This window comes from Acinonyx jubatus, chromosome B4 (assembly GCF_027475565.1).
Source record: "Acinonyx jubatus isolate Ajub_Pintada_27869175 chromosome B4, VMU_Ajub_asm_v1.0, whole genome shotgun sequence".
NCBI lineage: Eukaryota > Metazoa > Chordata > Mammalia > Carnivora > Felidae > Acinonyx > Acinonyx jubatus.
Window position 1 is genome coordinate 15,368,583 of NC_069387.1, and position 17,083 is coordinate 15,385,665.

At 39.0% G+C, this 17,083-nt stretch overlaps 1 protein-coding gene across 1 annotated transcript in view; it reads right to left on the reverse strand.

The window, feature by feature from the left end:
- Positions 1-17,083, reverse strand: part of CUBN (cubilin) — a 274,477-nt gene that overhangs the window by 28,881 nt on the left and 228,513 nt on the right. The window contains exons 58-59 of the mRNA XM_027073522.2: positions 14,868-14,997; positions 11,828-12,045 (exon numbers count right to left, since the gene is read on the reverse strand). Coding sequence (XP_026929323.2) covers positions 11,828-12,045; positions 14,868-14,997 — 348 coding nt within the window. The remainder of the gene's footprint in view (positions 1-11,827; positions 12,046-14,867; positions 14,998-17,083) is intronic.

Sequence of the window (17,083 nt, forward strand, 5' to 3'; positions counted from 1 at the left end):
ATGTTATACTAGAAAAACAATTTGGTGGTTTTTGTAACACGAATTGTGTTTTTGTTTTCACTTGCTTGTGTTTGGTAACGTGACTCAGTTGGACTCATTGTAAAAATCCTAATTTGAGACCCAGCCTAATTTAACTTAGAATATGTACTTAGTCTGGTAATATTTGGGAAACATAAAACTAAAATACTAAAAGAAGGGTAATTTCAGCAACTAATCAGTAGCTATAGTCACTAGAAAAAGAGTAATACAATGTATAACAAACTTAGGAGAATTTTATCATTATCTTTCTACTAATTTCGCATTATTTAGATATTACTGAAAACACTTTATGTATGCATCATCAGTCTACATGCATTTCATGAGAATTAGTCTCACTAACTTTGAAATTTTACAAATGATTTGCTAAATCAAATGTTCTGATCATATTATCATGTCAACTGTTGCAGGAAAGGATTTAGTACCATCCGACTTGCTTTCATGATAAAAACCCTAGAAAGGAATTTTCTCAACTTGACACAAAGTATCTATAAAAATCTGCAACTAACATGATATTAATGGTGAAAAACTACATGTTTTCCTTGTAAGATCAGAAACAAGGCAAGGATACCTTGTTTTCATCACTCATGTTCTACATCATTTCGGAATTCTTGACAGTTAATAGGCAAGAAGAAATATATAGACAGACTGGAGAGGAAGAAATAAAATTGCCACTATTTTCAGATGTAGAACATCCCAAGGAATCTGCGTAAAAATTCAAAAACTAGTGAGTTCAGCAAGAACTCAAAATACACGAACAATACATAAGAGTCAGTCACATTTCTATACTTGAATAATAAACATATGGAAACCAAAATTAAAAATATGATTGCTCCAAAGAAAACTAAATCCTTAGGTATACACTTCATGAAACATACACAGGATCTATGTGCTGAAAATGACAAAATGATAAAAGAAATCGGAGGAGACCTAACTAAACGGAGGGACATACATGTTCACGGACTGGAAGACACAACATAGTAAAAATGTCAATTATTCCTAAATTGATGCACAGGTTTAATGTAATTCTTATCAAACCCCCAGCGAGATCTTTCTGTTTCTATTTAAAAATGCTCACTTAAAAAAAAAACAACATGCTCATTTTAAAATTTAAATGGAAAACTATAGGCCCTTGAATATTTAAAATGATCTTGACAAAGAAGAATAAAGTTGTTCACCACCTTATATCCCAAAGCATCACCAAAGGATGTGCCGATCAGTCTGTAGCCTCTGAAATGGCATGACCTACAACATTATACGTGTTTCTCCTTCTTCATAGAATGTTTTCCCAATGAATGCCTTTTCACCCTCCCAAGCTAGTACTATTTAAAGCTAAGATTTATTACATGCTAAATGAGTGCCAGGGAATTTTTTAGTCTAACCTTCACCACAACCTTATCTGGTAGTTATTAATAGCATGCCCATTTCAGAGATGAGGTAATCAAGATGTAGAGAGGAAAAGTGTCCAAGGCCAAACTTGTTGGGATGTACAAGAACTGAGTTTGCACCTAGGAAGTCTTGCTCCTGAGCTTACGCTCTTTTTTTTTTTAATAATTTTTTTTTAACATTTATTCGTTTTTGAGAGACAGAGAGAAACAGAGCGCAAGTGGGGCTGGGGCAGAGAGGGAGACACAGAACCCAACATAGGCTCCAGGCTTTGAGCTGTCAGCACAGAGCCTGACGTGGAGCTTGAACCCACGAACCGTCATGTCCTGAGCCAAAATCGGATGCTTAACAGACTGAGCCCCCCAGGCGCCCCTAGAGCTTACACTGTTAATGATCACACTACAGTTCAGGGTTCACACTCTGTAATGCTTTCTCTAACAATCCTGTGTCCTTTTTACTCAACACCAAAGAAACACAGGTCCTTCTTTTCTGCCTCCACTGTCCTTGGCACATTCTTCTGTCAAAAAGCATTTATTATCCCAAATTTACAATTACTTACTCTTCTACTTTAAAAAAAAATGTTTATTTTATTATTTTTGAGAGAGAGAGGAGAGAGAGAGAGAGAGAGAGAGAGATGGGGGAGGGGCAGAGAGAGAGAGACACACAGAATTGCAAAGCAGGCTCCCGGCTCTGAGCTGTCAGCATAGAGCCTGACGTGGGGCTTGAACTTACAAACCGTGAGATCATGACCTGAGCTGAAGTCGATGCTTTACCGAATGAGCCACCCAGCCCCCCCCCAACTCCTCTACTTTAAAAAAACACAAAGCTTTATTTAATGAGAAAGAAAGAGAAAAAGAGAGAGAGAGAGAGAGAGCTCCTGTATGCACGAGCAGGGGAGGGGCAGAGAGGGAGAGAGGATCCCAAACAGGCTCCATGTTGTCAGCACAGAGCCTGATGCAGGGCTCAATCCCACACACCGTGAAATCATGACCTAAGGCAAAATCAAGAGTTAATACTTAACTGCACCCAGGCACCTCCTAACTTGAATCAACCTCTCAAGAATACGGACCTTGTTCAGTTCATCTTTGTATTCGCAAGAGAAGTTCACTGCCTACACAGCAAGTAGCTGGTGAATACTTTTGAATAAACAATGAAGGAATGAATAGAAAATGTAAATAGTTATTAGGTGGATCTTTGCATCTATGCTGAGTTTACGAGGGGAATTCTTGGAATTAAACATATTTCTTGATTTATAGAGTTGCTATTATATTATAAACACGTATTCGATGTATACAAAACAACGTTTTTGTCCTATGTATTAACCTGTTTTTAAAGCTAACTTAGTTGATTTTTACAGCATATTTGATTGTCAAGAGACAATTAGCAGGATAACAATAAAACATCACTAAAAGATTTAAAACACCGCCTGAGCAGTGGAAAATGCTTCTGTAGCTAAAAATTTGCAATGATAAATCATGTTAGGTCTATTACTTCAGAAAATTTAATCTCTGAGCATTAGGTTTCAGCAAGCAGAGCAAATTTAATCATTTGTAAAACAGAGGATACATGAATGTGCAAACTACACTATATAAAAGAAGATGACTTACACCGAAAGAATGGCTATTAGCAAAAAGATGAGAAAGAATAAAGTATTGGCGAAGATATGGAGAAAAGGGAGGCTTCTTGCACTGTTGGTGGAAATGTAAACTGGTGTAGCCACCGTGAAAAACAGTACGGAGTTTCCTCCAAAAATTAAAAACAGAGCTACCCTATAGTCCATCAATTCCACTTTAGGTATTGATCTGAAGAAAATGAAAACAGTGATTTGAAAAGACACAGGCACTCCCATGTTCATTGCGACATTATTTAAAACAGCCAAGTAATGGAAGCAAAAGAAATGTCCACAGATGGATGAATGGATAAAGATGAGCAATACACAGACAAAGATGCGCGCGCACACACACACACACACACACACTGGAACATTACTCACTCATAAAAAAATGAAATCTTGCCATTTGCAACAATACGGTTGGACCTAGAAGGTATTATGCCAAGTGAAATAAGTACAGACAGAGAAGGACAAACGCCATATGACTTCACTTATGGGTTGAATCTAAAAATCAAAATAAATGTGGGGAGCCTGGGTGGCTCAGTCGGTTAAGCCACTGACTTTGGCTCAGATCACGATTTCTCAGTCCGTGAGTTCAAGCCCCGTGTCGCGCTCTGTGCTGACAGCTCAGAGCCCGGATCCTGCTTCGGATTGTGTGTCTCCCTCTCTCTGTTCCTCCCCGGCTCCTGCTCTCTCTCTGTCTCTCAAAAATGAATAAATGTTAAAAAAAAAAACTTAAAAAATCAAAATAAATGACCAAATGAAACAAACAGACTCATAGATACAGAGAGCAAATGAATAGTTGCAGGAGTGAGGGGATTGGATGAAGTGGGTGAAGGGGACTAAGTGGTACAATCTTTCAGTTACCAAAAAAAGTAAGACATTGGGATGTGAAGCACAGCATAGGGAATACAGTCAATAATATTGTAACAACTTTGTATGGGGACAGATGGTAACTAGACTTACTGTGGTGACCATTTTGTAATGTATATAAATACTGAAACACTATGCTATACACCTGAAACTAATGCAATATTGTATGTCAATTGTTCTTCAATAAAATAATAACAGAAGGACGGCTTTATTTACTTAACATTGACAATTATAAAATCAAAGTCAGAAAAAATCTTTAAATGTTCTGTTTGGAGAGAGCAGGCTTAATAGCAAAGCACTATTTAACCGTCATAAAATAGATTGTAATATAAAAGAATTTACGGAATTCATAAAGCCAGACAAAGTTTCCCACAGCTTTTTAAAAAATCATTTAAATGGGGACACGGAACCATTTGGTTGTTCTTCTTGATACATTAGCTTGTGCACTGTGCTCAGGATATTTCAACTTTTGTTACTCTGGTGGAGACAAAATGGAGACAAGGATTTCTTTCCCACTTCTGCTCAAGACTTGCTAAGTGACCTTGGCAAGTCACGTAATGTCTTTGTGACTTAGTTCCTCATTTCATAAACTCATCTTTATAGGAGTACCAATCAGGGCTAAACCATAAAAATACATGACCAACTCACTTCATTTTGTCAGAATCCTGTGATAAGGAATTTTACTAAATTGGAAGGCATAATTTGGGGCTAGGTTTTATTTGTTACACAGAGATTTATTACCCTTACATTCCAATGCAACTGTATTCCACATAACTGTGCTAATTCTTTATCAAAATGCCATGGAAAGCCAATAAAACAGATGTGACATTTACCTGTCAACATCAGAAGACAATGTTATTTTATGGCATATATTCTGTGATATTGTAGAATTATACTAATATAATATGTATTGTGAGCTATAATATGCATCTATTAAATGTATATTGCATATACATATATGTTATATATTCATACATGATATTTCATGTAAACATTACTTATAATATAAACATTACAAATATATAGTATAAAATATATGAATATATTTATTTATAAATTGTAAATATAGCCTAGTATAACAAAAATATAACTGTTTTAGAATATAAAATTATAATACAAATATTATATAATATTAATCTTATAGATATGATATAATATGATTGCTGTAGTTATACACACTGTTTATGTAATATAGCCTATGGGCTAATGTACTATTTGGGGCTCGGTACAAATTGGAATGCTGTTATTAGAAAGCAGGTAGCAGCAAGAAGACGAAAGCAGAGAAAAGTAGCTCAGTCTACCCCAAACAAGAATTAGAGACATGACCTGCCTGTCAGACAACTCACCCCAGAATCCCTCTTCGTCCCTGGCTATGTTTACTGACTGCCACAGAGATGATGTGGGTTGATTAGGAAAAAGGCGAATCTGGGAGACAATTACACCTGGTTCAAAGCTTGGCTTTGCCTCTTACAACACGTTGACCACAGACAAATAACTTAATCTCTTAACTTCCTATTTCTTCCTTTGTAAAATGGGACCGTCCCTGTCTTGTGGGCAGTTGTGTAGATTAGATGAGACTATCCAGGGAAAGCCCCTGTGCTACATCCAGAGCATAATGGATGCTCCGGGACAGGTGGCCACTGTCATCATGCCTTGGGAGTTTGTGATGTCTTCACTTGGGAGTGAGCGGAACATACAGCTCCTGCACATTAACAGATTTGTTTGTGTATAAAATGACAAGAAGAATACAGTCCCATGGCCCTAGTGATGTTTTGTTTCTGAACTGATTTATAACCAAAGAATTTTTTTAAGTGTTTATTGCTGACCAGAGATTGTTTGCTTTTATGCTCCTGCAAACGCTACATCAAAGTCAAGCTGATCTGAGTAAGGATAGTAATTATTATAGGGGATCTATGGTTACAAATAATGTAACTCAAAGCACCTGGGTTTGAGAACATCTGCGATGAGGCGGGGTTCCATTTTGAGAAGGGCTGATGTGGTTTAGGTTATGCAGAATAATTGCTTTCCAGGTCTTGTGCATCTGAATGTTTCCCAGTGTTATCTTACGGTTTACCCCTAACTCAATTTTGTCACTCAGCTTGGTCTCCACAGCACCAACTGGTTTTATTTCCCCAGTGACAGCCCTACTCTTGGAGACCAGACACAGCAATCAGGTCATTGCAGAGGTGGGGGTGGGGGTGGGGGTGGGAGCACAGATTCTGATGTTGGAATACATTTTAATAAAAATCTTTCCTTTCCTTTTACTTACCTGGAATTTTACTCCTGTCTACTTGCTTTCATAAGGTTTTGGTGAACCAAGCATTGTTGTTTTCTTTATCGAAGCCCTGCGTTCTCGGCTCAGCAAAAAAACCCTTCTCGGCAAAACCCACCAAGAAGAGATTGCAGATAACCTTGGCTTTGACATCATCTCTCAAGGGAAGTCCAATCAACAGTGAAATTTAGAAGGCTTAACAAGGGCGGAAATAAGCTTAGTCTAATTTTCTACAAATGGGTGTATCATTTCAGCTCATCTCATTCTCAGACTTCATCAGAGGGAGCAAATGACATTAAAAGAACAGACAAACGCCAGTGCTTTCGAGTAATACCCTCATTATTGCTAAACTGAGAGTTACTAGAGCAATGATTTATAAAATTATTCAAGTTGTAACTCAATTCTCTTATTGTATTTGTTCTTTTAAAAGTAATATGGTTTGGCAGCTTTTATCAGGCTGTCAGGAAGCACATGGAAACATACCCATATCAATATTTACAGTTACTGGATATACTTAAGTTTATTCTTTTATTGTTTAGCTACAGATTTTTAGAGTGCCTCTCAACGTCCAAACATAACACCAAAACTGTGAAACTAAGAAAGAACTAGAAACCAGAGTCTGATTCTGACATGTTGTGATATTTTTCTCCATCTGTTTTGACTATATTTTCCATCTTTGGGGCTGCAACTCTCGTTGCCTTTGTCAGTCTCCCTTTCCTTCTTCTCCTGTCCCCTCTTACAAACAAAGTCAAGTTCAGCTTCCTTGGCTCTCTCCCACTGCTCCTGGTGCCTTCTTTCAGCACGTTAGGGAGCCGTTTTCCACATGTTACGGCAGTGGGCAAAAAATCCAGAGAGCAGACGCACATGACCCAAAGGTTGAGTGTCATCTAGAAGTCCTGATTCTCTTCGTATGAAAATGATCCAAGTTTCCACCCTGAGTCACAGCTGAACTGTATGAACCATGATTGAGAAGGAGGCACATCTAGATATAATAATGTAGAGTGTATCATTTATATTACCTATAAGGTACTTGTTAAGGAGGTGCAATGTGCCCATTTATTCTTCAGAACAGTCAACCAGCCAATAGTGGTGGAGTATTATGTGCTAGACCTCTGCCAGGCATTAGCATTTAACCAGAATTTAGCTTTTGATTTCAGATATAGTTATAAAACAAACATTAGGGTTTGCTAGTTAGATTTCAGTGTAAAGTGAGTAAGAACAAACAAAAAGATCAAGGCACCCTGGAGCGGTCCTGTTGATGATAATGACCCCGGCTGTACACACACCTCTTCTCCACCTTGGAGATAGGGTGGGGAAGGTCACGCAACCTTGCAGAAATCCAAGACCTCAACATTACTTTCTGATGACATAACAGCCTCTCTCTTTGACATCTAAGGAACTGTGCACAGGGATTAGCTACTTTATCCCCATCACATTCTTAAAAGAAAGAAAGTGATAACGTTTCAAACTTTTCTTTTTTCAGTGGATAAAAATGGAGCTCAAAAATGTTACAGGACCTTTCTAAAGCATCTTACCAGACAACGATGCAATGGAGCATTTATGTCATGGCCACCTGCTTTCCCGTCTATGGCTCTTCCCATCTGGGCACATTCCCATCTTGTGGAGCACGATTCATTTTGTCCTTGTTAAACATGTTCTTTGGCATTTTTGCCATTGTCTCAGAGCAAGGTCTGTGAACCTGACCGTATTGCCACCTGACTAGTTCTCCATATGGTGAACACCCCAGCTAGCGACCGGGAGTGGCCTCATCCTCAGCACGTGTGCTGTGGGTAACGGGGGGGCTGGGAGCTTTAGTCATACATCCAGTGTTCACAGTCTTAGGGGAAGAGAACCTCTCGTCCCCAATCCTGTCATCTTCCCCAGGGTGACGTCTTTGTCCTTCTAGGACATGTCATCCTGAAGGGTCACTTTTTACTCTCTCCTGGGCTACTCACTGAGCAAAATGCCTACCAACCTCACACCTAATTAGGCCAGGGTCAGTTTTGACCCCAACATTTTGCTGAAGTGTTATAGAAGACATTACTTTAAAAAACACATGAAAGTACCGCGGCACTGCACAAGTAAATGTACTTTAAATCCCTGATCTAATCAAGTATCTAGAAGCCTGATGCCTAACGTGACAAGCATGTTGTGAGTAAGACTGACTGAGCGGCACCCTGGCATGAGACCGGGACAGTAAAAGGCAACAGGGGCCTTGATGGTTTAAAAATACATTTGCAAGCCTGAAATGCTTCACAGGACATACATGTGAGCACAGTCATGGCCAAAGCAGCCCCTGGTGGTCAAGGAGGGACAAAAACTCAACTAGCAGAAGTGAGCAGACTATAGGGCACTTAAAAATGTCAATTCTGCACTATATACAGCATTCCCATTTCAGCCAAACCCACAGGACTGATGGCTTTTGAAACTTGGTAAGATCATTGATACCAGTGACAATCAGAGGAAAGCAATGCACGCTCTTGAGAAAACACTCAGATAATTTCAGAGTTGCACAGATCCCTAACGCCCAGGATGATCCCTTTCCTGGTTATCTTCTTTCAGGATGAATTACTCATGGAATGCTGGGGTGCAGGGGGAGAGAGAGGAAGGCAGATTAATGTTACAGTTAGATGTGAGCCCCCATGAAAGACCTGCCTTCCTTTCTTATTACCTTACGCCCTGTGCATTACAGGCCTGGAATACAGAAGGAAACTCCGTTTCCCTACACATTTAGTAATTGACACAAACTATAGGATATTTCCCCCAAATTTGTTCTGACCCATCAGCAATACAAACAAAGGAGTTCACCTTATGATCACAGACTTACACGAATGGGGCTCTTTACTGACCTCTGAAACGTTGAAGTAAATTACTGTCAAGTGTATAATGTAAATAGTGAATGTGCAAAACTCCAGTGCGTGTCAAGATGAACGAAACTGGGATGTCAAAGGCTAAAATGGTCTCGTCTTCACAGCAATTATTTACTCTGTGAAAATACTGTTTCCCGGACTGACCCGCACATCCCCCGTCAAAAATTCAGTTGACTGTTGACTGTCGGGTCCACACAGGCTCTTTCCCCTCTTTACGGAAAAGTGGGGTGGCTTTCGGTGGGTGAGACAGATGTGAAACGTGCAGCTTACTGGCTAGTTTTTTTGTTTTTTGGTTTTTTTTTTTAATGCAGATCTGTAACTAAAAGGTTCTATAAGCCCTAGAATTCAATCTAATGTTATGCTCTTTCCCCCACTTCCTTACCACAAATAAACAAACAAAAATCAAAATTGAAAAGTTATGCAGAGTGATCAGCAAACTCACCTGTGTGGTCTTGAAAGCTTTGTGAGACCAAAGCAATACGAAATGGTAACACCGAGGTTTTCAGTAAAAAATTACTATTAAAGATTACCTAAAATTACTTCTTAGATATTTCCAAGTGGCCAATGGCAATTACACAGATGAAAAAGAGGTCAAAGTCATCATCATGAAATGCAGTGGTCACACAACTCGGGCAACTAATGACAGTCCACTTTTTGTTCCCTGCACTTGAACCCTTCCTATAACCGTGACCAGAGGAAAGCAGTCATTGACTGATAGAGCAAAGTGCTCATACGTGAACAGTGCCTCTGACAAGGCAAGATTTTTCCTCCTGTGCTGCTTCACTCCATCAAATCACAGTAAGTCCACAGATGCCTTCTTTGTAGCTCAGAAAAACAACACGGTCATTAACGAGGCTGGGGAACACTGACTAACTCGGGAAGCTTTGTGCAGATGACAACAGCGTGGAGCACTTTAAGACCATTTCAATGGTCATGTGAGAATATATTAGGAAAAAAGGAAAACAACTTGAAAGCAGGTAGCAAGAACAAATGCAAATAAATGTCATTTGATTCTAAAGTCTGTGCTAAAGGCAAGAATATGTGAATTCTTTCGTGTATTAAAAAATAAAATCTCCAAAGGCAAATGAATTTTTCTTTCAAAACAGCCTCTGCGTTTTGCACACCACTTCACGTAGGCAAGTCTATTGAGGCAATACTCCCTGTCTGCCCGTGAGACTGGCTCTCAAGTTATTGTTGATCCAGCCAAGTACGATAGGTGGCAAAGTGGTTTTCTGATACAATTTGTCATGATGTCTGCATTTTGTTAGGAAGTCTTCACACCACGAACGTCTAATTGCTTCCCTCAAGAAATGCACAAAAAAGCGACACATCAAACGTAAAGAAAGCTTAAGGTAAGCTTTGCTCTGTATCAGAGGGATGAAGGTGATCCACAGCATGGGGTAAAGAGAAAGAAAGAGTTTCAATAGTGACTCAGAAAGCTTATTGCAGAAAACATCTCAGGTCTCTTTAAGTCTTCACTCACAGAGAATGTGATTTGTTTGGTGAGCTGTTCATTTGCAGAACATGAATCACATCTATATCCAAATGGAGGAATCAAAGCACTTTGCAGAGTCAAACGTAAGTTTTCTTAGACTGTGCCATTGACGCTATGAATATAGATAAACAGAATGGATTATCTCATTTAGAGTTTAAATGACTCAAAGCTCTGAGTCAATTTTATATAATTACTTCTCACATGCAGTGGGAATAAACGGTCTTCAATTTAACCTCACATCTATCTTTTCCTTTCACCTCTAGAAGATTTCCAGATCATTCTCTCCAGCCCAAATTGCTTCTTGAGGATCAATTTCCTCCTGTATGTCTCCACTTAGTTATCTCTGAGGCCTCCAACCACAACTGCTCCAAACTAAGTCTAGTATTTCTTCCCTAAATCTTAGCCTCCTAAGGTGCCACTATCCAGAAATCGTCAAATCCTCTCCTCCTGCAATATGTCACCAACTTCCACACTGTACTTCCCACGCACTCTACCTTCTCAGTTTCTCTGAATTCTTACCTTTCCTTCATTTTCCTTTCCCACTGTGTCAATGTGAGCCTTCAACCTTTCCCATCCAGAATTCTGCAGTGAGCTTCTTCTCGTCAGGTCACAGTTTCCCTCCTCTCCAGCCTTCCTCCACCCTGCTACCTGTCACCTTTCCAGAAAGAAGTCAAGTCTGGCCATGCAGTTTTTACTTAAAATCCTCCCAAGGCTCTTCATCATTTTAAAGATAAAGGCAACACAGGTCATGAGGCCTTTTTTCCTTGATGGAGCCCTTGCCTGCTTTTAGGCTAAAATTCCACCATTTCTGTCAGTGATAAAATGAGGCACAGGTCTCATTAGAGACGGTTGTGTAGGTAGAGTTTACCTTTGTATACCTAAGAGGTATATTAGTTGAGTCATTTTTTTTAATGTTTATTCATTTTTGAGTGACAGAGACAAAGCGCAAGTGGGGGAGGGGCAGAGAGAGAAGGAGACACAGAATCCGAAGCAGGCTCCAGTCTCCGAACTGTCAGCACAGAGCCCGACACGGGGCTCGAACCCACGAACCCTGAGATCATGACCCGAGCCGAAGTCAGATGCTTAACCGACTGAACCACCTAGGCACTCCATTGAGTGATTGTTTTTTTAATCAAAATAGAGCATATGTAATTTTTAAAACCAAAACTTTATGTGACCTATTCCTCAAAATTTAAATGAAAAGCAACTTTGGTCAGGTGAAAAAAAATAAAGCAGAAAAGTAACAGTCATGAAAAATAGATTCATATATCCACAATTCTTACCCAGTGTCTGATGGAAAGTTATTTTCCAACCTCTTGCTGTTTGAAACGAATCTGTCTTGAATACCAGAAGCATGCTGTTATTGCTGCTCTTAATATTTGGTGGAAGAATGGACCCACAGAATTTTCCAAGAAGAGGATTACTGATGTTAGAACCATCATAAATTGCCAGATAGTCTTGGGAGCAGAAGGTGGAGGGAACCACATCAAAATCACTAAACCTGTGGAATGAACCTTGTTAATACTGATGTTCTCCATTTGGATTTCCATTACAGTATACCTTTAGTTCTTGTAAAAGAACAAAAGGAACCAAAAAATCAAAAACTTAATAAAAATAAAAATAAAAAAAGACAAAGACTAGAAGCAGAATATCCATGCTTTACTTGATAGAAAATATTAGAAACAATATGCTGTGTTACTGATTTGATTGCTATAAGCGAAAACTGACATTTAAGATCACTGTGGTTGTTAACAGGAACTTCACCACACATCCCCAGCTCTCTGCCTTCCTGATGTTTGGGAGAATTGCCCATCTGTGCACACTCTGAGGTTCACCATGGTCCCAAGACTTGCTTTGGCCACAGAAATGTAAGCAGTAGTGATATGCATTACTTTTTGGAAGATGTTTTTAAAAAGTCACTACTCAGTTGGCCATACTGCCTTCCCACTGCCTGATGGACCATGGATTCAAATGTACAAATGAAGCTTCTGTCAGCCTGGGCTGCTGAGTGACCAGGCCACGTTGGACATACTCATACAGGTGAGGGTGAGAAATGAGCTCATGAAGCTACTGTGCTTTGGGCTTGCTTGTTACCACTCAAAACTATCCTGACAGATACATCCTTAGTTTTACTTTAATGGCCTGAGATACGATATGGATCTAAGGCCTACACTCTGTCATTTCAAGTAACTAATCCCAGAGTTCCCAAACAATCAAGCCTTTCCACATGGTTTATCTTTAGGATTTTAGGGTGTGTTGACTATAACATTTTTTTCTTAAACCTATTTGAATTATTTGATATCCTTCCCTAATTGTTTTGGAAGTTCTTCTGCTTTCTCAGTTTTTTTTTTCTTTTTGCTAGCAGCTACAATAAATAACATATCGGCAGAATAATTTGAAAATATCTAATTTGAAAATTCCTTTTAAGAGCCTGAAGGAAAAGAAAAAAAGATCGGTAAATTCTTTTAAAGCTTTTCATTAGTTCAATTTTTTCCAAGCTGGTGATTAAGAACAAGATGAAAAATTCTTTATTTTCTTTAACCACATGTAATATTTAATGTCCTGATGATGATGATGATGATGATGATGATGATGGTGAGGGCAGAGCAATAGCCAGGTCATTTCTAAAAATACTGCATTTATTTTCATCCTCCTTGGATGACGCATTTATTTTCCACAATGTGCATTCACAAAGAAAGATAAAGATGTGGGTTTCCAAGAAGACTCAGAAAGGTTTGGCTTTTTATGTTGTATCATTTTTCCCAGAGCACAGAAAATATGTGGAAAGTCCCATTGATAGAAAAGTTTATGTCACCAGCACACTTTGGGAGCACTGGTGGAGGAAGTCCTCTTTTACAACTGTCTAAAACCTCTTTAATGCCTGAGGTAGTATCTCTTTCATAGGCTTTAGGTTCTTGGAAAGAGCCTAATAAATAATTTTCCAAACATGCTGACATGGACTTTGACTATGATGAGCCCAGGGCCCAGGGAGGAAACAGAAATATATGTTATCAACATATGTAGTATATAGATCAACTATGATCCTGCGGACGTAGAAGCAAATGCTGTCGCATCATGGCAGATGACAAGACTGACTCCTTACACTTCTGTTCATAGGCCTCCTGCTCTGGACCATCTGACAGCTTTGGTTTATTCTTTTGTTCCTAGGACTTAAAGGACTTTTTCACCCTTTGGGCACAGCTTCGTTACAAATAATCCCAGGGGAGATCGGCTTTCTTCAAGATCCAGTCTAGAGACCACTTACTGTCTGCTACAGGAACCCAGTCAGGCTGGGTGAGACTTGTCTTTACGTCCAAAGACCCGTTTGATATATGAGGTCCCTGGAGGCAAACTGCAGAAAGGATATCGTTTTTAGGGATGAAAGTGATCACAAACATTTAGTCAGGGTGGCAGGGGGCTAGGTAGGGGAGAACCTAGCCCGTCAACCTTCTATAAAGAATTCTAGATCGTTGTGAACCACACCAGCTTTCAGAGTTTTCTGCCATAAACTGTATATCACTGAAATACAAGACTTACAAATACGTCATCTCAGATGAATGTGATTTTAAACTTTATCACTTAAAACTGGAGGTCGTATTCCCTTAATCAGTCCTGCGGGGAGTAGGTAGGATTAGGGGACAGTTTTACCGATGATATAAGCGATACTGAATAGCACCAGTTTAGAGGTGTTCTGATACATGGATAAAAATACATTTCTTAAGTAGTCAGGAAATATTTGCCCTTCAAGAGATAGCACAGGGAAATATTAAGGACATGGCTTTGGGAGAAAATATGATGTGAATTCAGATTTTGAGTCTTCATTTAATAGCATATCACATTGAGAAAGTTATTTGACCCTTCTAAGCCTCAGTTTTCTCATCAGTAAACTGAGTTTAATAATAAATACCTCATATGACTGTTTTCAGAATGAAAGAAGGGAATTAAGTGAAGTGTCAATTAAAGTCCCTTGTGTATATAATAAGTGTCCAACAAATGGATACTACTTTCTCTTGCTGTTCCCAAGACAGGTTTATAATTTTACAACCCATTATACGAGGCTCTTTTGAAACTGTTGGAAAATTATAATATTCATTTTCACTGGCGGAGTGCCTGCTTTTCTCCCTAATCACTACTGGCTTGTGTGGGAGGAAGGACACCCATTTCCTGGATTTATACTTCACTCTCAACAGAAACTTCACTCTCCCTTCCTCGAGGTTCCCTTATATACCTCCAAGAAGAATCAGTGTTCTTTATCGTGAAGGACTGTCTTTTCCGTAAATAGAGCTGAACATATTTTAAAGAAGGTACATCTGTCTTACATACTTGAGCTGAATCACTCTGTCCTCTCTGCCGATGATGGTGTACAAACAGTGTATATTGTTGGGGTAGTCTGAATGTGCATAGGCAGGGCTCCTGATGACCCCGATGGAGAAGTTGAACACACCGCCACAGGCTGCAATAGAAAACAGAGAACAAGTATTTCATGAGAACAAGTATTACTCATAGTATGAAAGAATAATTTTGAGATATCCTTTCTATTGTACCTTTTCTCCTAAGAGATATAACAATCATCTGTGTTAAAAAACTCAACCCCCCCTTCATTGTTGTTTACAAATAATATTGATTGTTCCACTGAGCTCAGAGAAAGAGACAGTAAGGGAGTAGAAGCAGGGAAGAATACTTTAAGGCACATCTTGGAATAGAATGAGTCTGAGTCAAATTAATGACCAGGATGAAAATAATGAGAAAGAACATTTCATGTGGTTGGGGTATAACTACCCTTTCCTTTCCTAACGTGTTGTTTTTTTTTTTTAAGTTTTTAAAATTTATTTATTTATTTATTTATTTTTTTAATTGTTGCTAGAGAGAGGGACAGAGCACAAGCAGAAGAGGAGCAGAGAGAGGAGACACAGAATCTGAAGCAGGCTTCAGGCTCCATGCTGTCAGTACAGAGCCCGACATGGGGCTTGAACTCACAAGCTGTGGGATCATGACCTGAGCCGAAGTTGGCCACTTAACCAACTGGGCCACCCAAGTGCCCCTTCCCTATGTTTAACTGACAGATTGAGAGGGATGACAGAGATAACTGGAAGCTTAGAAAAGGCATGCAGATTTGTTGTGAGCATCTGAACCCAGGAAGGATTGTGATCCGGAAATCTTTAATATAGATTAAAGATCTTAAATATAGAGTCTCCTCTGTCAAAGATAGACTATTATAAGGTGAAGTGTTGGAAATAGTTTTTAGAACTTTCAAGGTTAGTTCCTTTCATGGGCTCAGATGCATAGCTTTTGGGTCCTTTGTATTTTCATTTAGTTGCGAGACTGGTAAGGACTGTATTTGCCCAAATTTGGAGTAATGGTCTTTAATTTAGCAAGAATGAAGAGGCTAGTTCTACTCCCCACCCTAACTCCAGCAATCAACAGCCCAGAGCCCTTGGTTATTTCTATTAATCAAAAAACAACAGCCATAAAAAGAGAATCAATTCCCATTATTAAAAATATAAAATTATTATTTTTGCTTGGCCTTACATATAAGGAGGATTGGATTATGCCACACAATGATGGAAAGTGCCCCACTCCTTACAGTGAGAAAGGCTTATGTTTATATTTTGATCCAAAAATTACAATGTTAGTATATTTTGATGATATTTCTATGGTTTATATAATGTCAGTAGATATATTCCATTTACATCTCTTATAAATGACAAATTACAGCTGCCATTTAAGGTTAGTAAGGTTATTTGTTGGTTGGCTGCTTGCTTGGTTAGTTTATAGTCCCTCAGGTAAGCCCATTTTTCAAGGAAGGCAATTCTCTACATGCCCACAAGTATTCACACACTCAGACCTCTGGAGACAAATGTAGTGAATTAAACATAAGATTTGTGTAACCATTATTTTATTTCAGCTTATACACAGTTATTTGGTCTCTGAAAGCTTATCAATGTCCCCAAGCACCCAAATTTGTACCTTGTCAGAATTTGAAATCTTAAAGTCAACACTCTGTAAATGAGACTCTCATCATAGATACGGTAAAGCTTACCTACAGTATTTTGGGGAAAAGGAGAGATTAAAAACTAGAAGAACATAAAGCAGCATCTAAGTCTCCAAAACACCAGTGATGCCACAAGAATAAAACAACCTGATGCTCCTCTTCATTCAATAAGACAACTGGGGGAAGGAATGCTTACTGCGCCCACATCCATTCTCTTTGTGCCCATGGACCTACGGAACCACACATAGCCACACTTCACAAATGGGGTTATTAGGACTCAGGTCACAGCTAATGTGAATGAATTATAGAAGCCTTTTTCATGAGTCAGTTTCCAGTCTTCTCTGTGGATGGGGGGCAGTGAAAGAAAACGATTTAACTTTATCAATGACCTTTGGTCAAGTAAAGACATAACAAAACAAAGCTTTGGCCAGATTTGTGTGCCCATGTTACTGAAACTGGGATGGCGTCTTAAAAATGGCCAGTGACCTGACCAAGTTTATTGCAGGAGAGGAAAAGACTATTGAAAATAGGGAAACATAATCTTATG